Consider the following 22,303-nt stretch of genomic DNA (forward strand, 5'->3'; position numbering starts at 1 on the left):
TTAAGAGGCAGATGTAGAGGACAGGGGGGGTATGGAGACGGATGATCCGTTGTGGCGACCCTAATGGGAGCAGCTGAAAGAAGAAAAAGAAACTGTCTCTATATTAGAAGAGCATGCTTGGTTCTCAGCCAGTTTTGTTCCTCTTACAAAACTGTTTCAGTTTCATGTAATGATAAATTAGCCAAACAGTCTGACTTGATACAGAATTGATTAAAAAAGTAGAGGTTTTCATAGCAAATCAGGGTTTTTTTTACAGGTTTACACACTTTGCATGCTCTAACTTGCCCCCCTTTGTACTTGAAATTATACCCCTCCACTTTTCAGTGTATCTTCCACCCAATTTCCAACACGTTCTGTAACAGTAATGATGTCTGCGTCTTGACCCTTGAATCCATATTGTAATTCATCAGTGGGACAGCTTAAACGTTTGTACAATTAAGCCCCTCTCCACCCAGGTGTTCCTTTCACGTCCACGTCACGTTCTGCACATTGCACATATGTTGCACATTCACACATGCCGAGGACACGAGCCTTCGCGTGCAGCGAAACGTCTTCAAATAAACGATTCACGAGCCACGGGTAATGTCCAAAACTAGCGCATCATTTCAACATTTTTCACTCGAGTGTGACTTTGTGTGTGCGTGTGTGTATAAGTGCTTTAAGCTGGAGCGCGCGCTCTGTGTAATGAAGAGCCGGTTAGCTGTTAGCGTGGACTGGACCGGAGTGACTTCGCGCGCGCACACGCTTCACTCCACGGTATTAAACCAGGCCGCAAGGTCTTCGGTGTGTCCGGTGGTGTCTCTGTCCGGTTGCACATCTCCATAACCTTCAACAACAACAACAGGGTTTTGGAAAGCTGAGCATGGAGGAACTGGCGCGCGAAAGCATCCGCAGCATCAGTCTGCTGTCCAAACCTGCGCGAGGCACCGAGGCACCGCGTCTCGGCTCGTTCGGTGCGGTTTTCATCATGCTCAAGTCTGCACTCGGTGCAGGACTCCTCAACTTTCCCTGGGCTTTTGAGAAGGCTGGAGGAGTGAGCAGAGCAATCGGTGTAGAAATAGTAAGTTCTGCCTTTTACAACCATTATAAACATCTGCAGTATGAGTTCAAACCGACTTAATTACATTTGCATGAATAATCATAATCATGCACAATAAACATTGGGAAACTCCTCATGTTTTCCAGTCTTTATCACGTACACAGTCGTGTTTACAGTATCAGAGACTTGGTTCTTATCTTTTCGTGGATTAACAGCAGTTTCTGACAGCAGCCCAACTTAAAGACTTTAAATTTCATGCAAACCTCCCAAAATTACCTATTCATATATGTGTTTACAAAGAGAAAGAGAGAGAGGGGGTGTATGTGTGTGTGTGTGTGTGTGTGTGTGAGAGAGAGTGTGTATGCTTTTCTCATTAGGGTGTAAATTGCATGCTGTTCTTCACATGCTATTACTAATAAAGTTAATGTGTGTGTGTATGTGTGGGGTGCAGTCAGCATTCCAATTCATCCCAAAGGTGTTCATTGGGGTTGAGGTCAGAGCTTTATGGCAGATCTTCCACTCCAACCCATGTAAAGTATATCCTCATGGAGTTTAAAGCAGGTTTGGGTCTCCTCGTCCAAGTGAAGGGGAAAATTTCATGCTAATGCATCCAAGGACACCCTGTACAATTGTGCCTATTAGCTTTGCGATAACAGTTTGGGAACCACATATGGCTATGGAGTGCAGGTGTCCCAATACTTTAGTCCACATAGTGTATATTAAAACTGAGTGTTTTCTGAGTCCGTTTTTTTCTCCCCTACAGGTATCTCTGCTCTTCCTGATTAGCGGCCTGGTCATTCTCGGCTACTCCTCGTCTATCAGCCGTCAGAGCACATATCATGATGTGGTGAGAGAAGTGTGCGGCCGAAGAATCGGTTATCTTTGTGAAGTCTGCTTCGTCTTTAACCTCTTCATGATCTCTGTGGCTTTTCTTGTGGTGGTGCAGGACCAGCTGGAGAAGTGTAAGTGAGAGGGAGGAATGTTTTGTAGTAGTAATGCATTTACAAGTGAGTCAACTCTTTAAAATGACTCCTTTCACTGCATATTGAAAGCCAACTTGCATGTAGTGTCTGTTTTAGTGTTTTTTTTTTCTTTTTCTTTTGGTTAAAAAAAAAAATCATAATAAAAAAATTATGCCACCTCAAAAATCCAGGTAATACAGGAGTCAAAGGAGTCAATCCAAATAATCTACTTATCATTTATGTGCATGTAAATTTTATTTTGCTCTGTTGTTCTAATTCTAGCACTGAAACTAATTTATTGAAACTAAATAAATTACACCGGCTGCTTACTATTTGTTTGTTTATACAAATAATGCTGTTATTTGGATCAGATTTGGATTAAAGTTTGGTTACTGTACTGTGTTTGGTTAATTATGAGATCTGAAGGACACCATCTTGTATGTGTTGTAGGAGTTCAACAGGGAAAAAAGCGTTTAAGTTCATGGAACTAATGGAATGTCCTGTCTTTGTGTGTGTGTTTTAGTGTGTTTGTCCTTAAGTGAAATGGTGACAGGAGAAAAAGTTGTGCCTCATCACTGGTATACGGATCAGAGCTTTGCACTCTTTGTCATGTGCCTCATCATCATCCTTCCTTTATCCATCCCGAAAGAAATCAGTATCCAAAAATACACCAGGTATGCTATCAAATGACTTTTTTTTTTATTTACTGTAATGGTTCATTACTATAATAAATTATAAATTATAATTGTGTGTTTAATTCATTTAAATTCAGCTTTATTTGTTTAGCACACTGGATATTGTCCCAAAGCAGCTTTATAGAGATAAAGAGGTTATGGAGCTGGATTGTATAAGTGTATGCCTAGAAGTGTGTTTCTTTTAAGTTTATTCCTAATGAATAAGGCAGTTGTAACTGTGGCAAGGAAAAACTCCATGAGACCTGTATGAGGAAGAAACCTTGAGAGTAACCAAGCCCAAACCCATCCTCATTTGAGTTGTGTGTTTGTGTGTGTGTGTCTGTGATTTAAAGTGTATTAGGGACTCTGGCTGCTTCATACCTCAGCGTGGCTGTAATCGTTAAATATTACCTAAAAGAAGAGCACAGTGCAGATCTTCGTCCTATGCACACAGGGTGAGTGGATTCTGATTGCTGGAAGAAAAGTGTGAGGTCAGCACACTGAACACATGGGTAGTTGTGGTAACCACAGTAACATGCTTACAGTTCCATGCAAAGTAGGACAGGTATTGTAAATATTTCATGAGCTAAATGGAGGATTTTTTTTCCTGTGGTTTAAATCAGTGGTCCCCAACCACCGGGCTGTGGACCAGCACTGGTCCGTTGGTCAGTTGGTACCGGGCCACACAGAAAGACTATTTAACTTACATTATTTCCGTTTGATTTATTATATGATTCTGAACGATGTTTTATTTTGGAGAATTACCGGATTCTCTTCGCCACATCTGTCTATGACTATCTATGACTTGATGCATGTCAAGATGCTTGCCTCGGTCACATGTCTTACCTACATCCGCTACCTTCTTAAAGGGGCTGCTCCGGCCAGTAACACATAATACATTACCGCTAAATTGAAACCCCCAAGCTAGCAAAATGAACAAAAAACAACACAGTGGATTCACGTTTATTATTATATTTATTATATATATATACCAGTTTTTATGCAGGTCAAATCATTTTATTTTGTTGTATTTATTCGCCACAACTTAATGGCCAGTCCGTGAAAATATTGTCCGACATTAAACCGGTCCAAGGTGCAATAAAGGTTGGGGACCGCTGGTTTAAATTGATCTGAATGTGGTTTTAAATGTAATTGTCCCTGAGCAGAACTTATTCAGTGAGCTCTTTAATTTAGACAGTGAAAATCAAAGCTTTAATAATAACTTACACTTCACTGTGGTTCTCTCATCATCTTGTGTTCGAGATCCCCCTATGGGAAGGGCATCCGTACCTGACCTCTGTAGAAGCATTCAATTGGACCAATCTGGCTTGACAGACAGGAGCACGTGCCCAATGGCAGGTAAGGGAACGCCCCTTACCCGAGTGCATAAAGCACTTGCACGTGCTACCTTTCCTCAGTTAACATTCGCTTCTCGCGGCTTCTGGTATACTACCTTACAGCTTCCTGGTTCTTGGACTGCACTATTTGTCTTCAGGGGGACACATATTCTGATCAGCCTCTGCCAGACGTGCTCGTCCTTAGCCAGGTTAACTTTCGTGAGCCACCCACTCTCGCACCTTTTTCTATATCCTGCCCGCCTACTTCTTAACCTTTTTCATGGCGCTTTCTAAGTCAGCACCGGCTACACCGGTGGATAATCTGTTGCGGGCCTGCCTGGCCATTTGTGTGGCGCATTCTTCGCCGCTAGATATTCCCATCCATTCTGCATTGTCTGCCTGGGTCTTAAACATGTGCAGAAAGCTTTCAACCTCCCAGAGAACTGTAGCCATTGTCTAGTGCTCCCGAAAAGGCTCCTGCATCGCAGGCTCAAAACGATTAAGGTCTATTTGGCGGCTATTGATGCGTGTCATGCCTGGTTTGGCGGCACTACGGTGGGGCAACACCCCCTTATCTGTAGATTTATGAAGGTCGCTTGCCGCTCCTTACCGGTCACCAGAAGTGTAGTCCCAGAATGGGACCTCTCCATGGAGCTTAAGGTGCGGGTCCAACGGCCTTTCAAGCTCCTAGTGGATATCTCCCTTAAACTCCTGTCTTTAAAAACGGCTCTGCTTCTGGCATTGGCTTCCGCTAAACATGTCAGTGATTTGCATGCACTCTTGGTTCATTCTTTGTGCACCAAATTCTCACTCAATGAAGATAAGGTTTTGCTCAGGCCAAACCCTGCCGTCATGCCTAAATGCTTTTCAGCTTTCACTGGTGATGTGACGGAGCTCTCCGCTTTTCACCCTCCTCCTTTTCCTCTCTGGAGGACCAGAGGCTAAATGCTTTATGCCCTGTGGGATTACATCGACAGGACAAACCCTTTTAGAAGGATCGACCAGCTTATCGTATCTTGGGCCCCCCCGAACACGGGGGAATCTATCTCCTTGGTGTATGAATCTAAGAGAGTGCAGCCTCCAGGTGGCTTCAGAGCTCACTCCACTAGAGGCTTGGCTGCTTCATGGGCTCAGGTACTAATGGCTTGATGTTACCCAGACCTCGGTGGCTCATGTGGTCTTAGGTGTGGGCTCTTTGTAGACTTGTGCTACTAGGCCTGCACTCCTTTTAACCCTGACTGCCCAGTCCAGTTATGCATGTTTTCAAGCATGATAGTCTGTACCCTTTCCTGACACCCAGATTGGTCCAATCACATGAACTGTATATCAACATGTTCTTTTCTGCATGCGGCCCGCATGTTGGGTGTCATCAGGGTTTTAGCGTGCATGTTAACACGTCATGTTTTTTATGGCTGGGTTTTTCACCCTCGCAGTATGTAAGGTCTGCTACTCTGTGACATGCCGAGCACCACCTTGAAGGCCGTCCTTTGGCTTGCAGGGCCTCGCTTTGAGTGTATTGGGCAACCAGGGAGTTGTATATATCGCTATAGGTGGATCTCGAAAAAACGATGATGAAAGAGAACAATAGGTTACTGTTCCTAACCCAGGTTCTTCTAAACATCGAGTGGAGAGATCCGCCAAGTTTGCCCCGCTTGCTGCACGAGAAGCAAATGTGCTCACTGAGGAAAGGTAGCATGTGCAGGTGCTTTATGCACTTGTGTACCTGCCATTGGGCATGCGCTCCTGTTTGTCAAGCCAGACTTGGTGCAATTGGATGCTTCTGCAGAGGTCAGGTACAGATGCCCTTCTAATAGGTGGATCTCTCCACTCGATGTTTCAGAGAACCAGGGTTACGAACAGTAACCTTTTGATTACTTTCATTGTTCATGTATGAACTATGTAAATGTATGTGTGTGTGTACCAGTAAACTACTAAATCGTGTGATTTTGATGTGAACTTCTAAAGTTATTTATCTAAAAAAAAAAAATCTGTGTTTCACGCATGTTCCATTAAAACCACAAAGAAGTAAAAACTTCTCTGTCCTGAAAAACAAAAAAGTTGTTTCAGGTTTAGCTCTGACTGTTATAATGCACTGACACTGGAGACTCCTTCCATCAATGTTAGTTTGATTACAGAACAAGTCCCTGTAAATGATTTGTTGCTAGAGCAACTGTAATGTATTAGTACAAGTGCATAAATATAAACCTGAACTACTGGTAAAATTATATTTTATAGAATTAATCAGCAACTTCTGAACAATCAGAAAGAGCCTTGTGTATACTATTAGTTAGTTTATTAAAATTGTTTTGAATGAAGTAATTGACAGAGTTGATAATACTGAGATTGCATCTGTGCTGCAGGTTAGACTCATGGGCCTCCATGTTCAGCGTCGTGCCCACTATCTGCTTCGGCTTCCAGGTGAGATTCTCTTTTACGTTTCACTTAAGTTTATTCATTTACTTTTTCGCCTGAGTAAACACTACAGGCACAAAAGATTTGGGACACGCCTTTTTCAGCTATATATTGTTTTTTCGTAAACTGTTACCACAAAGTTGGAGGCATACAATTGTGTAGGGTGTCTGATGCAGGAGAATACAATTTTCCTAGCATGTCCTACCTGTGTTCAAAGTCAGCTCAATGAAGATGTTTACATGGATTGAGTGGTCTGCTACAGAGCCCAACCCTACTGAACACCTCTGTGATAAATTGGAACACTGACTGCTAACATGGACTCCTAACCATACATCAGCACCTGACTCTCTAACACCCTTTAGTTTAAAATTTTAGTAGGCCATCTTCACAGATGAGTGGAAGTTATAACAATTTAGGAGATTATAACCGCAAATGGGGACTAAATGTGGAATAGGATGTGTATATATATATATATATATATATATATATATATATATATATATATATATATATATATATATATATATAACAAAAACTTGGTTATTTTTTTGTGTTTGTGTGCGGTTCAGTGCCATGAAGCCTGCATTGCTATTTATAGCAGTATGGAGAACAAAAGGATAAGTCACTGGGTGCTCATCTCAGTGGCCTCCATGATCTTCTGTCTGCTCATTTACACTCTTACAGGTAAGCCATCTGTATTTTCACCTGTATTGTCACTGCAATCTTCAACCAGTACAACCAATGATAATGTAAACTCTCCTGTACTTTCAATCTTGTTGATATTATCACCAAAATATACTGCAGTGTCACCTGTGATGTAATGTAACCTGTTATGTCACCTGTAAATAACACAGCAGTAGTTCAGAAGATACGTAGAAGTTATTCTGAATATAATAGCCATCTCATTATCCTGATGACAGGAGTGTTCGGTTTCTTTACATTCGGACGTGGAGTGGCATCAGATATCCTGATGTCATATCCTGGAAATGATGTGGTGATGATCATTGCCAGGCTGCTGTTTGGGATCTCGATCGTCACAATTTATCCCATAATACTTCTCCTGGGCAGGTGCGTAGACAATGAATATATCTTATCATAAACATATTTAAAAATTATATAAATTTACAGCAACACACAAACACTCACCTGGTATAAGACCATAATGTCATTTTACAGGACCGTCATCCTGGCGTTGGTGCTGCGTTACCAGGAGAGACGCGCAATTGTTACTGCAGGGTTTGAGTGCCGTTGCAGAGTGCTTCTGACAGTCCTGTGGATCGCTGTGACGCTTCTCATCGCTGTCTATGTTCCAGACATGAGTAAAGTCATTAGTGTGATTGGAGGAATCAGTGCCTTTTTTATCTTCATTTTTCCTGGTGATGTATTTATGCACAAACACATAATCAAACAAATAACAAGAAATGGCAAGAAATAGGAATAACAATGAATTTGTATTTCTTCTCTTACAGGGTTGTGTCTAATTTTTGCCATGCAGACAGAACCATTAGACCACAGATTAAAGTGAGTCATGATTTTCTAAAAGGTTTTACATTATTAAACAGAAACATTGCTGTATAGTTAATATGGCATTACTTTTTGAAGAAGTAAACACAGATGTCAGCCAGTCATGAAAACATATTCCCTGCTGCAATGCATTTCACTTTCATCACTGCCAGTTGTGCCACAGTGAAATGCAATCATTGTAGAGGAGATATGCCTTTCTTTAGTGGAAAGAAGAAGGGTTAAAAAAAAAGCCCTTATGGAACAGGTTTCTTGATATCTCCCCTGTTCCTACTGAAGTGAACCCCTATTAATGACACTTTCTTTTTTTCTGTTCTTGCTAATTCATAATAAAGGATTGAATCTAGAAATAAAATAATAATATCGATAAATTACTTAAGTGATGTAACTGAGCATCTGTGATGACTTTCACCAGATGTTGTGTAAAGGATTGATGAGGATAATAGACATTTTTGGCACATATTCAGTGTTTATTTATTTATTTATATTAAAATCAATATTTGTCACGAATGAAAATCAATACTCACATTTTTTTTTTGTAAACCATGGAATCTCTTCAATTTTTTTATATAATTTGTGTGTGTGTGTGTGTGTGTGTGTGTGTACAGGATGTTCCTGACTGGATGGGGCATCATCACTGTTGTTGTTGGAACCTTCATTTTTGGCCAGAGTACCACCATCGCTGTCATGGAACTCACAAATAAGGCTTGATAATCATCATTTTATAATAATGTTAATAACAACAATAATTTTTATTAATATTATTGTTGTTATTATTATTAATTAGTTTTTTAAAAAGAAAATAAATACAGGGTTTATCTCATGTTTTTCCTGTTTACGTACCTCAATCTTCTACACTTCTGAGTAGAAATAATAAGCAAATAAACCAGGAATATGTTTTATTTATTTCTCTAATTTTAACGAGAATCAATTACTCCAACTTTGGATTGAGTAGGAATACTTACACTGATTAAAGGAAATAGAGTCCCCCCCCCCAAACAAAGAGAACATTTTATCTCACTGGTGATGAAAAAGTTTTAACATTTGTTTTATTATTATTGTTTTACTTTTTACAGTAAAAGATACTGTTGAAAAGAACTGTTGAAGCTATGCAAATAATGTTTTGTTTATTGTGAGTTATTTTTGTTAATGTAATGGTTGTTAATGTAATATAAATTGCTGTTTATGTAAATGATAAATATAATAAATAATGTTAAAAAATCTTCCAAAATGTCCATCCTGTGACACATATTTTCAAGTATTTACAAAGCCACAAAGTTTTGAAGCCATGTCTTTGGTCAACATAATGGTCATTGTCTACATTATTGTTTTAGAGATCACAAATATTTCTTTATATTCCCCCCCCCCAAGTCCCAGGACAGTGTGGTTACTGTTTAATTTAAAACAAACTGTGTTTCACTGTTTATTTTCTGAAATAGTCATAAAAGTGTTTTATGAGATGACTTACATGTTACACATACAGAATGTTTATATTTTTATTTCCTAATTATATAAAGAATATAATCAAAGTAGCTACACACACACACACACACACACACACACACAATCATTTGCAGCTCTTGTAGCTATTCCTGTTTTCTAACAATACTATTTATGTAAAAATGAATTGACAATGAAAAAATAGAAGCATTTAATTTACAAAATATATTAAATCAATCCTAGGGGTTCGGGTTAAATTGATTACATATTATTGTTTAGATTTTTTGTTGTTCAATTTACCTTCAAGTTTTGGTGTAGCGGGACTGTTTTCACTCTTTTTTTAATTGTATTCTATTCATTTCTAACCGTAATCGTAAAGAGACATTTTTTCTCGGTTTTCTGTACCCGAACTTTTATTTTTTTTATTTCTGTTAAAAGCAGAACTTCCGCGTCAGGACCTTTAGTTTGAATATAACTTCCGCTTATTCTGCGGTATCACACCGTTCGGTTTGGGTGGTTAATGCTGAAGATTATTTGGTGTTATTTATGTGCATGTGGCTGTAGGATCGTATTTCGAGGGAAGTCGATTAGATTAAGGTCGCTTTTTTAGGCTGTTGCAGTTTATTTTGGTTGTTTTTATGTGTAAATGCTGAATATTTGTAGATGCGGTCGGTGTGTAGGGGCGGCCCTGCGGTAGCGGCAGTAGGAGTTCCGGTAGAGGAGCGCTGTTCGGGATCTTTAGTGTAACGATGACGGCGGCGGTGTTTTTCGGCTGTACTTTCATCGCTTTCAGTCCTGCTGTGGCCTTGTTCCTGCTCACCATCGCCCGCGATCCTCTCAGAGTGATTTTCCTCATTGCGGGGTGAGTGACGGTCACTAACACGCTCGTGTGTGTGTGGGCGCGCGCTGCTGAAGGCGTTCGTTAGCAGCGTTAGCTTAGAACTGATGACGCGGTGTTTATGAAAGTGCGCGTGATCCAGATTTCCCAGTTAGATTTCACTTCCGGGAACTGATCAGTGTGTGGCTTTGCACTAAAAATAACGCAAACGAAGCTTCACTACATTTCAACAATTTAGACGTCACAATTCATAACAAACTGCACAACGAGCACAAGAATCAAATTTATTCTAACATACGATTATAGAAGAGAAAGTTCACGTGGAAATGTGTGTGTGAACATGTACATGCCTCAGGCAAACGTGCCTGCAAGCGTAGAACAGACGTGTACACATGACCAACTGTTTGCGGTTAAAATGACAGTAAAGCCACTTGATATAAATCTGTATTTTATACATAAATCATACACATGCACACAGAATATATACTTATACATAAATACACACACCATCATGCACAGACTTCATAAATCATCATTCATACAATTCTGTGCAAAAGTTATAGACACTTGTGTAAAAGTTATTTTATTTTTAAATTAACAAGGTAAATAAGCAGGAGATAAATCCAAATCAATGTTTGGTGTGGCCGTTCTTTCCCTGCAAAACAGCATCAATTCTTCTAGGTACATTTGCACAGTCTTGAAGGGAACTCGGCAAGAAGGTTGTTGAAAAACATCTTGGAGAACTAACCACAGATCTTCTGTGGATGTAAGCAGTCTCAAATCCTTCTGTCTCTTCATGTAATCTCCAGACAGACTCTGATGTTGAGATCAGGTCTCTGTTGGAGCCCAACTATCACAATCGCACAAGATAGTTAGTTCTTAATGATATTGTCCTTAAGCAAGGCCCTTAACCCTCTCCTGCTCAGTTGTAAGTCGCTCTGGATAAAGGTGTCTGCCAAGTGCTATAAATGTAAATGTAATCCTGACCATATCTCCATTTGCAGAAATGCAGCCAGTAACTTGTAGGAAACCTCCACCGTGCTTCACTATGGCCTGCAAATCTTTTATTGTTCTGCTCTCCAGCCCTTTGGCAAACAGGTTTTTTTTTTTTTTTCTTTTGCTATAACCAAATATTTTATTTTATGACTTATCAGGGTTAGGGTTAGCACCTGTTGCTATTTTTCTGCACCTATGTCCTATATTTCTGTGCATATTTGAGTTGCTTAGCCTTGTTTCCATGTTGTTCATGAAGATAAATTCTGGACAGACTTCTCCAGACAGTAGATGGATGTGCCTGGGTTACACTGGTTTCCTTCAGTCCTTTGCTGATGGCACTGCTGGACGACATCTGATGTCGAAGGAACGTAATCAATATGTGTCTTTCATCTCTGCCTGGAAGAGACGTTGCTGATGCTGTATATGTACTTTGTGTCTTGTTCCTGTGCTCAGTCTTGCTATTGTGTATGAACCTCTGGCTTTTCCTCACCCAGGTTTAAGCCGCCTACACAGCTGTTTCTGTTTCAGTAAATTACTGGGTTTCAACCCACATATGAAATTGATGCCCATTAGCGCCTGCTTGGTATAACTGGTTACTCATACACCCCTGCAAATTCCCCAACTTTGTGCACATGTACAAAGAGTGCAAAGTAAGAAATGAAAGCCAAAGGGTGGCCACACCAAATATTGATTTGATTGGATTTTTTTTGGATGCCACACAGTTGCTTGAATAGAAAAATCCATGAGGACCTCTGTCCAGTTTAATTTCTCGCCTATTTGACATTGTTTTTGTGTTGTGCTTGTCAGTGCGTTTTTCTGGCTCGTGTCTTTGTTGCTGTCATCGTTGGTGTGGTTCGTAGCCGTACAGATCAGTAATAAAGACAGCGGCTCGCAGCAGAAAGGCCTGCTCGTGTTTGGAGTGCTGCTCTCCGTCCTGCTGCAGGAGATCTTCAGATTCTGCTACTACAAACTCCTAAAGTGAGAATCAGCTCAAACTCTTACACATTTTTCATTCAGATCTAAAACGGAGAGACTTTGGTGAAAATCAGAACAATATTTTAACCTTCTGATCATCTGATGTGATTTGTAGGAAAGCAAATGAAGGACTACTGGCCATCAGCCAGGAGGAAACGATGCCCATCTCTGTTCGCCAGCTGGCTTATGGTATTTACAGCGTAATAACTTTTAAAGTTTTATTTTACATTTGTTTAATAAACATAATGAAATCAGAGAATAATTCTTGTTTCGAGCTGCCAGAGCTGCACCAAAAAGCTCTTCTTTTTTTTTTACAGTCTGTTTCCATACAACTTTTAGCTGCAGGTTTTACACACTGTTTCTTTTTTTTATTTTTTATTTTATTTTTAAGCATTGTGTTGCCTTAAACAACATCTAGAAGCTTTGAGTTGTAAAATTAAACTAAATGACCATTTGTGTAAAAAAAAAAAACAAAAGAAAACTGGATTCGAGAAGCTCAATAGGATTCTAAAGTGCACAAGAATAAAAAAATAAAGACACAAAACACGAATCTACAGGTCAGATTTAAGAGTTTTCATGTGATGAATGAATGAACAGAAGTTCCAGACTTAATTTTCAGGTGTAACAGCAGAAAAAAACTGATTATGTAACAGTTTGATGAATTGTTTAATTAGAATTGGGAAAATGAACATTTGAATTTGTGTGTGTTCAGTGTCTGGTCTGGGATTTGGGTTGATGAGCGGCGCTTTCTCTGTGGTTAACATCCTGTCCGACTCTGTGGGTCCGGGTACTGTTGGCATCCATGGAGACCCGCAGCATTACTTCATATCCTCAGGTGAATTTTTATTTACATAAAGTATGTAAGAAAAGTATGTAAACACCCGTCATCATGTCTGTGGTGTTTTGAAATTGTGTGTGCTTTCCTCTTGAGTGTTTTTCATTTTGTTTTGTGTGGGTTTTTTTGTTTGTTTTGTTTTGTCTCTGCAGCATTCATGACTCTGGCTATAATTCTGCTGCATGTGTTTTGGGGCGTCGTCTTCTTCGAGTCCTGTGAGCGTCGGAGGTGGTGGTCACTCGGAGCCGTGGTGTGCAGTCACCTGTTCGTGTCATGCTTGGTAAGAATCACACACACACACACACACACACACACACACACACACACACACAAACAGAAAAGAGTCATGCACAGAGAGACACAGATTAAGATAAAGACATTGTGGGTAATATGTAGAGAAACAGACAGGAGAGAGGCACATGCTGAGAGAGAGCAGGACATGGAGAGACAGACAGACAAAGAGATACAAAAAAAAAACACAAAAAAACCTGGGACCCAGGATAGGCAGAGGGCGATGCAAAGAGTGAGACACTGAGGGAGAGGGACACAAATAACAGAAAAAGCAAGAGCTTGACAGACACTCAGAAAGATGCAAAGTAACTGCTTCCTCTTCTACGTAATCTCTGTGTAAAAGCTCAGGATCTGTCACATTGTCATTTCTGTGTTCCAGACATTCATGAACCCGCAGTACGAAGGCAGTCTGATCCCCACGTACATTGTCCTGTGCGTGATGGCCGTCTGGGCGTTTCTCTGCGCCGGCGGTTCTCTGAGGAACCTCAAGCTTTGTCTCACGTGCAGGGACAAAGACTTCCTCCTGTTCAATCACAGACCGAGATAACGGATTCTCTCTCTGTAAAGACTGGAGCTCACTGATCTTCACTTCCTAGACTCTTGTAGATCGATGCAGTGGGAGGGAGATGTATTTTTTTTTATTATTGTGTATGTTTTCTGTCTCTGTAAAGTTTCACACAGTCAGTTCCTGCTGGTTTCGTGTCTGTGTTTCTCTGTTCTTTGTGTGCTTCTTCCAACTAAAATGTCACAAGTGAGATTAGAGTTTGTTTTTCACAACATGCACATTGTAGAAGTGATCAGTTTGCTGTTTCTCATTTCGCTCGTCTAAAAAGACCATACTTTACATTTTAATAAAAGAGTTCGTTTAGATGCGGATTGTAGCCATGGAAATCGATCATATTGTCTGTTATTAACTATGATTATTTTACATAACTAAGATGATCCACATCTAAAAATGTACTCCATAAATTATATATACTCACCATAACAAATCCATAACCTCAACTTAGCTACATATTTATTTGAAGTGAAATTTAATATGAATTGTATAGCTCTTTTAACAACTTATGATAAATCAATGAAATGAAAACTGGGATATTGGACTTGGATATGAAATTGATTCAAATTTTTGTTATAAAAATCTAATCTTTTTGTTATAAAGAACTTTCAGCACCACTCCTGATCAGGTTTACTTTTGTGTTCATCAAGCAAACAAATTCAACCACTATTGTGAAGAACAGATTCACATGCAGAATGACAGAATTCAGGATCCTATGTAAAGAACAGAGCTTTGTGTATTTTACAGAACAGTTCCCATAGAAACGTTTCTGTATTAATATTCATTTTACCGTGTTCCCTCGCGCTCACCGTCTTCACTTCCTGTTTTTTTTTTTAGGTTGAGCCTGTGTTTAAAATTGGTCTCTTTGCAGTGATTTTTCTATCAAGTGTCACTGATTAATTACTAACTTGTGCTCTTAAAGGTGATGCACGTTCACTTCTGACTCCTGCAACCTCCTGTAAAAGGTCTGTTTTCTCTTTCTGAATCGTTTTCAAGATTATGAACAAATTTTTCCTGCAAATCTTGACTACGATTTGAATGTATAAATTTGATCCTTTAAACCACTTTACACTTTTAAGCTTCACGGTTTACACATTTTTCTGCAAATCAGGAAAAAAGAACAAAAGAGCCAAGTTCGAAGCTTTTAATTGTCTCACTTTATGAAATTCCAAAAAAAAAAAAAAAAAAAAAAAGTAAAATAAAAATAAATATGGACTTAAAACAAATTTCTAATGAAGCATTATACACAATGTACAATATTGTTTTTTTTTAAGATTTTTCTTTTTTTTTAATTAATTGAAAATCTTAATGCAGAAAAATCCTAAAAAAAAAAAAAAAGAAAGAAGGGAGAGGGGGTGGTAAAGGCGAGTTGAGAAGAGTTGTGTAAAAAAAAAAAAAAAAGGATGATTTTCCTAATTGATACTCCGGCCCTGCCTGCTTTAACGGCTAATAAAAAGAAGTGAAAAATAAAAACGGTGGATTTTTTTTGTGTGTTTGAAGGTTAAAAAGAGCCGAGTCGGAGTTCAGCTTGTCTTTGTGCATTGAGGGTCAGTCAGTAGTCTGTGTCTGAGCCCTCCGTGTTGTCCACGTTCCGAGACAGCATGTAGTTGTCCATGTCGATCGAACGACAGTTATTGATAGCGTAGCGTAGCCGCTCGGCCATCACTGACTGGCTGGAGTAAGGAGGGAGGCGGAGCTGGAAGAAACAGGTCTGAGATGTGGGAAGACTGTCGTACGGCTGTGGAAAGAAAGAGAGAGAATGTGAGTGACCGAGAGAGTGAATGAGAATAAACAGAAAATGAGCGTGCGCGCACTTACCCGGTCCACCTTCATGATCTGGAAGCGCTGCGAGATGTCCGCTGTGTTAGCGGGGAGACGTGAACGTCCAGACACGAATCTCATGAACAGCATGCGTTCCTCGTTAGAGAACTCATCAAGCGTCTGCCAGAACCACTGCACCAGCTGCTGCTGCTCCTCCACCTCCCGATACCGCACCACCTTCTTCAGCACATCCACGCTGATCTCCGCCAGACCACACACCATCTGCTCCAACTGCCGAGCAGTCAGCAATGAGAGCAGAGGAACCGGCACAATCCACGACATGCCCTCCCTCACGGCCGCCACCTGATTCACACACAATCTCTGCTTAGTCAAACTGCAGCAAAACGGCCTACTCCAGAATTATTGGCACCCTCCAAATCAAAATTTTTTCAGCTCTCGGCCATGTAACCAAAAAAAAAAAGTATTTCGAAGAAATCTAATTATACAGTATGACTCTTCTAAACTACTGCCACAAAAATGTCTCTGAATACTTTAGCATGAACATTTCCCTTCATTGGAACTAAAACACACACCTGGCGGTCAAGCTCATGTAGCCGGTACTCTATCGCTCGTTCTACATACTCCTTCCTGTTGGAGAAGGTCAGCGGGATGCTGTTTCCACCCGGTATGATGGGTACCATTTTCCCATCAGCACTCTGGCCCACAAACGAATCGAGAGGAATCATCTACAATAAATAAATGTAAATAAATATTAATAAATCATAGCACACCAAGTCAAACCAAACAAATGCCTTATGTTTTTTTCATGTTCGCTGGTTTGCAACACAAAGTACATAGACTGAATCTACTGCAAATATCAACACATTCAACCCAAATACATCTCATTTTGTCAGCAGTTGCAAAAGATGAATTCTGGATCAAAGTACTTTGCAGTATCGTTTTTTTGTTGAATCTCTACGTCAACAAAATGATTGAAAATTAAAATATTTTCTTTGCTTTTTGTCCTTGATTTTTTTCCAAACCTTTCCTTGGGGTCTGCCTGCACTTTAAAATGGGTAAATGTTAAGAATACAACATTAACTAAAGAGTTAGCAATTATTTCCTCAACAATGTTCAGTTGTTAGAATGACATATGCCAAAATAATTTAACTTTGTACATAACCTCAAATATTAAATGACAAACTAATATACTAAGTATACCAGGAAGTAAGTGACAGGATGATGTCCATTTTCCATTTTTGCCATGTTAATTGTTTTCAGTTTCTCATTCTCACTGTGTTTCTAGTCGTCGTTTCTTAAATTATTCTAAATACTTTTGGTACAAATGTAATTTCATATAATTTGAAAATGATCTTAATGTAAAACAGTAACCTAAAGTAAAATAGAATGCAAAGCAGCATGTCTGCCACTAGGGGGCGAAAGCTGACCGTTGGACAGATATTTGCAGGTAATGATTCCTCACTGTCAAGTTCTTTTAAATTGAGAAGTAGGTGTGTGTGTGTGTGTGTGTGTGTGTGTGTGTGTGTGTGTGTGTGTGTGTGTGTGTGTGTGTGTGTGTGTGTGTGTGTGTGTGTGTGTGTGTAAGTAAGAGAGAGAGAAAGAGGACCTCGTGAAAGTTCTGCTCTGTAATACCGCTGTCCTCCAGGTGCAGGATGCTATTGAGAGTCTGCACATACAACAGGTCCACTTCCTCCAGGTCCTCCAGCATCAGAGGGATGCAGCACAGCTGTTTCCACACCATCGGAGCCAGATGCAGGTCCAGCGGTTTCTTGGTGCGTATGGCCACGCCCATCAGGATGCCCAGGAACTTAAACTGAAGTAAATGCTCATCCAGGCATGCTGAGGGGTTCAGCAAGAACCTGACACACACACAAAAATATTACCTCACAAATTAAAATATAAAATTCTTATATTTATATAATTGTTTTTATTTGTAAAGTATCCTATTTTATACAAAGTTTGCTTTATGAGGCCCATCGTACTAGAATGATATTTTCTAACAATCTTTAGATTTCATCCTATCATAAATCATTACCCATGGTTAGCTAGTTAGTTATCTAGTTATTCATTGTTAGAATAAGTTATAGTTACGAGACGTGTGTAAATAATAAACCTGTCTCTGTTGTATCCAACTTCTGCAGTAGCATTAGGAGATGGGATGAGGAGATCCACTACTCCAGTCTCCAGCTCCTACACACAGACACACTCGTTATGATGATGTCTCTATAATCATTTAATTTATTCCAGAATTTTGAAGGTGAACACACCTGACACATTTCAGTAATGGTGTCATCAAAAACTCCTCCAGCATCGTCCGCTCCTTCTCCGACCAGCTTCACCTTCCACGCCCGAGACGGCAGCCTGAGATCAGAAGCGTTCAGCTTCACCACCTGGCGAGCAATCTGCACGAAGATGGGCTTACACTTCCTCCCGCTTCATAGACACACACACACACGCACACGCACACACACAGACAGCGAGAGAGAGAGAGAGAGAGAGAGAGAGAGAGAGAGCATATTAATGTATTTATTGTAATATATACTTTTTCTATAGTATTGCAAGTAATTCAACCCAAACTTTAAAATAAATACACCTCTTAACTGCTAAATGTTGCCAAACCCATTAATATTCCTGCTGAATCCCATATAACTGGCCAGTTGGAATACCATAGCAATTAAGTAACACCCTACAAAGCTCCGGACTCCGTTAGCAACGACCTATCAGCACCTGATAATAACTGCCTAGCAACACTTTAGCTGGAACTAGCAATCTTCAATCCGTCTTATACAGTAGCAAATTATAATTGTTTTTATTTAAGGTTAAAAAAAAAAAAAAAAAACCCACGGAAAATAAATAAATAAATAATTAAAGTGGTTCGGGACATGCTGCTGTAGTACTTAAATATACAGAATTTACTGACCGAGTGGAGATTCTCTTGACTGTGATCTGAGGGCCGTAGTTTTTGCCCTGCACCATGGTCTTACCAATGGAGCGCACCATGGGGAGCATATACACACGTGGAGCCAGCAGAGGACGCAACTGCCCCTGTACGATACCCCACGTCCCGGGGTTATAATGTGACGTGCAACTCTGAAACACACACACACACCAGAAGTTTAAGTATTTTGCCGTTAATATTAATTATGATTTGCTTTTTTTACGGATCTTAACAGTAAAAAATTTGTAAAATCTTAAGTCTTTCATTTTCAAAGGTCAATACAAGGGATAAACACTTGTGAAAAAATTTGTATGTGTGTGTTTATACCTGATTGTTAGGGCTGAGATTCAGCAGTCTCCAGGAAGAGTACATGAGGTCAGAGAAGTGATAAAGCAAACGTAGCCGAGCTCTCAGTGCCTCCATGTTGACATCTCTCAGAGCACCGTACTGCGGAGGCACACACACGGGCAGCCCCAGCTGCAGTGGCATAGAGGAGCCTGTGAAAATCACAAAACGGCAATAGTTTAGACACAACTATAGTTGGCGTGTGTGTGTGTGTGTGTGTGTGTGTGTGTTTACCTGGTGCTCTGGGTGGTACTGACAGAGCAGTCCATGCAGCACTATGGCAGCGTCCAGCTGAAATCTGCTGGATGTTTTTACCCTGCAAAGCTGTGATGAGAGTCGGCTCTCGTACATGGTTGGTGTGACCCAAACCGAGCTACAACACACACACACACACACAGACACAGACACAGACACACACAGACACACAGACACACACAGACACACACAGACACACACAGACACACAGACACACAGACACACACACACACACACACACACACACACACACACACACACACACACACACACACACACACACACACACTCATTAGCCATGGCTTCTTTTAATGCTCACATTGTATCCATAACATGATGTGATACTTCTTAGCTGGCATCAATTTAATATTAAACCTAGCCTGCTCTCTAGCTTAGATATAATCAGCAGCAACATCCATTACTTTTTAGCTATAAACACCATAAATCATTAACACATTATTGTTAATTCATTTTAAATCTACTTTTATTCACACACACAAAGTTTTAAATGGTGGTGATTTGAGCAATGTAAAACATGTGCTCACCTGTCCCTCAGAGTTGGTCCCCCAGGCGTAAACATCTCCTGTAGAGGCAAGAGCGACCGTATGCTCTGCCCCCACAGCTACATCCTGAATAAACACGCCCACAAGGGCAGGGACCTGCTGAGGACGATTGTGATTACGTGCACGGCCCTCTGGTAGGCCGATCAGGCGATCTACAATGTCATAATAAAAAACAGACATTTTAACTTTAAACAAAGCCTTTTTTAATTCTTTGCCAAAAGTAAAATAAAAGTGAACACGTGTGTGCACCTTGGCCAAACGTGTAAACATTTCCATCCTTGGTCAAAGCCACAGAGAACTGGGTTCCACACGCCACCTTCTTAATTCCGATTCCACACAAAACGTCCACTTTCTAAAAAAAGAAAAATAAAATAAAAAAAATAAATAAAAAGGGAAACACATTCTGATATGCAACTGTTTATAATGAGATGAAAACAAAGATTTACACTGCAATTTGACTCCAATTATTACAAAGCAGTTTATAAAGTTTATAATTTGATATAAAAAAATTATAAGTTTATAATAAAAAAATTGCTCTAAAGAGCGATTTCAAGGTGTAGATTTTATGCCTTATTATCTTCTCATTACTCTATCTATATTAGTAAAAAAAAAAAAAGTAATATGAAATGCAACAAAAAAAAAGTTATCTTAACCACCCTATATATAGCAATTAATATAATTATTTAAAGCACTCTCTTTACCTTGCAAATTAAGATATAAAATGATCATATTTAAATAATTATGTTTTTATTTGTAAAGTATCATACTTTATACAAAGTTTGCTATATGAGGTAGAGTGCATGACATTTTTCTTCCAACCAGATGTTGCTCGGTTGATACCTGTGGTGAAGATTTGGCGGTTGAGTTTCCCAACCCAAGCTTTCCGTAATCTCCGTCTCCAAACGCCCAGACGGTTGATCCATCAGCTGACACCACCAGTGTATGATTCAGTCCGCATGCCACCTGAACACAAAATGCACACATACAGCTCACACCACAATTAGTGTTAGAGAGGGACAGGGGAGTGGGGGCGGGGGGGTGCTTACCTGGCCAATCTGTTGACCTTCCAAAGCCGTGACTCTTTCTGGGAGTTTCTTATTGGACGTGTTTCCCAGGCCGAGTCTGCCATAGTCTCCATTCCCAAAGCAGAAAAGTTTACCGTCTGCCGTGACAACGGCCGAGTGTTTGAACCCACAAGACATCTGTACAAAACACACAGGCACAAATGTGCGCACACAAATTAATAAATATAACAGATGTTAAGCATCTTAATCTCCATTTTATTTTAATTGCACAGGTAGTCGTTCCGATGACCCCATCGTAACTTAATAAATCGCGACATGCCATAGCCTACCAGCAGCCGTACAGAATGGTGATTAGTATGGGGTAGTATACTGCAATTTATACAGTATATATATCTATATCTATATCTATCTATCTATCTATCTATCTATCTATCTATCTATCTATCTATCTATCTATATCTATATCTACACACACACACACACACACACACACACACACACACACACACACACACACACACACACACACACACACACACCGTAATTTCCGGACTATTAAGCACACACAAATATAAGCCGCACCCACTGAATTTTACAAAGATTTAGATTTTAAACATAAATACGCCGCACCTGTCTATAAGTCGCAGAAACTAATGAACTTTACACAGGCTTTAACGAAAGACTGTCTATTACACGGCTTGTATCTAAACAGTAGCCTACCAAGAAAGTCATTGTTCACTGTCTTCCTCTTTCCTTTCACAACTATTTCTCTCGAGTTTATCTTTTGGCATCGTCGTGCGTTTAAAAATCACCATCGGTGAAGCTTTTCTCCGGATGTCGTGCAGCTCAGAACACAGGTGAAGTGTGTTTTTTCATGCCTGGTTGATGATTCGCTTTTCCTGTTGACAGTCCGAGTGAGCGGCAGGTCAAACATCAGAGGAACCTCATCCATATTGATGATGTGGTGCGGCCCGATTCAGTGGGAACGCAATTTAATATAAAGAATTTCATTGGTTCACCTGAACCTGTTCTGCAATATTATTGGTCTAATGTTATGGAGCTCGGTTTTTTGGCTTAAAGCTTGTGAAACCAGGAAAAACCCATGAATTAGCCACTTCATTGTTTAAGCCGCGGGGTTCAAAGCGTGGAGAAAAAAAAGAAGTGGCTTATAGTCCAGAAAATACGGTATATATATTTCCAAAAAACAAGCCAGTATCTGGTGTGACCACCATTTGCCTCACGCAGTGCACCAAATCTCCGTCGCAAAGACTCGATCAGGTTGTTGATTGTGGCCTGTGGAATGTTGGTCCACTCCTCTTCAATGGCTGTGCGAAGTTGCTGGTTATTGTTATAATTGGTATAACACACTGCCATATACGCTGATGAGGATGATGAGCGTTCAGATGAGCCTTCCTGAGACCATTTCTGACAGATTGAGCAGAAATTCTTTGCTTATGCAAAACCGATTGTTGCAGCAGCTGTCTGGCTGGCTGGTCTCAGACAATGTTGGAGGTGA

The 22,303-nt window shown here is 40.0% G+C and overlaps 3 protein-coding genes and 1 long non-coding RNA gene across 9 annotated transcripts in view; 2 read left to right on the forward strand and 2 right to left on the reverse strand.

Moving 5' to 3' along the window:
* Nucleotides 1-304: 304 nt before the first annotated feature.
* Nucleotides 305-9,107, forward strand: slc38a8b (solute carrier family 38 member 8b). Its single transcript, XM_046858239.1, has 10 exons — nt 305-1,060; nt 1,803-2,001; nt 2,525-2,675; nt 3,029-3,130; nt 6,373-6,430; nt 6,994-7,108; nt 7,345-7,492; nt 7,601-7,800; nt 7,894-7,945; nt 8,554-9,107. The coding sequence occupies exons 1-10, from the start codon at nt 863-865 to the stop codon at nt 8,654-8,656; spliced, it is 1,326 nt and encodes a 441-aa protein (XP_046714195.1). The 5' UTR covers nt 305-862; the 3' UTR covers nt 8,657-9,107.
* Nucleotides 7,354-9,775, reverse strand: LOC124391571. Its single transcript, XR_006927004.1, has 3 exons — nt 9,686-9,775; nt 7,571-7,726; nt 7,354-7,484 (listed from the first exon to the last, which is right to left on the reverse strand). It is a non-coding gene; the product is annotated as an uncharacterized LOC124391571 (long non-coding RNA).
* A 98-nt stretch (nt 9,776-9,873) lies between these two features.
* aph1b (APH1B gamma secretase subunit) lies at nt 9,874-14,211 on the forward strand. The gene is made up of 6 exons (XM_046858240.1): nt 9,874-10,247; nt 12,027-12,197; nt 12,310-12,383; nt 12,907-13,029; nt 13,182-13,309; nt 13,700-14,211. Exons 1-6 carry the CDS (start codon nt 10,135-10,137, stop codon nt 13,865-13,867), a joined length of 777 nt encoding a protein of 258 aa, XP_046714196.1. The 5' UTR covers nt 9,874-10,134; the 3' UTR covers nt 13,868-14,211.
* Nucleotides 14,212-15,368: 1,157 nt separating this feature from the next.
* The window catches only part of herc1 (HECT and RLD domain containing E3 ubiquitin protein ligase family member 1), a 43,737-nt gene continuing 36,802 nt past the window's right edge, over nt 15,369-22,303 (reverse strand). For all 6 annotated transcript variants that reach the window (XM_046858233.1, XM_046858238.1, XM_046858237.1 and 3 more), the window contains exons 66-78: nt 20,809-20,964; nt 20,603-20,725; nt 20,012-20,114; nt 19,745-19,914; nt 19,179-19,317; nt 18,927-19,096; nt 18,582-18,751; nt 17,929-18,094; nt 17,775-17,851; nt 17,268-17,520; nt 16,234-16,386; nt 15,698-16,003; nt 15,369-15,617 (exon numbers count right to left, since the gene is read on the reverse strand). In XM_046858233.1, coding sequence (XP_046714189.1) covers nt 15,432-15,617; nt 15,698-16,003; nt 16,234-16,386; nt 17,268-17,520; nt 17,775-17,851; nt 17,929-18,094; nt 18,582-18,751; nt 18,927-19,096; nt 19,179-19,317; nt 19,745-19,914; nt 20,012-20,114; nt 20,603-20,725; nt 20,809-20,964 — 2,172 coding nt within the window. In that variant the 3' untranslated portion in view covers nt 15,369-15,431. The remainder of the gene's footprint in view (nt 15,618-15,697; nt 16,004-16,233; nt 16,387-17,267; nt 17,521-17,774; nt 17,852-17,928; nt 18,095-18,581; nt 18,752-18,926; nt 19,097-19,178; nt 19,318-19,744; nt 19,915-20,011; nt 20,115-20,602; nt 20,726-20,808; nt 20,965-22,303) is intronic.

Source organism: Silurus meridionalis, chromosome 9, assembly GCF_014805685.1.
Source record: "Silurus meridionalis isolate SWU-2019-XX chromosome 9, ASM1480568v1, whole genome shotgun sequence".
NCBI classification, from domain to species: Eukaryota; Metazoa; Chordata; class Actinopteri; order Siluriformes; family Siluridae; genus Silurus; species Silurus meridionalis.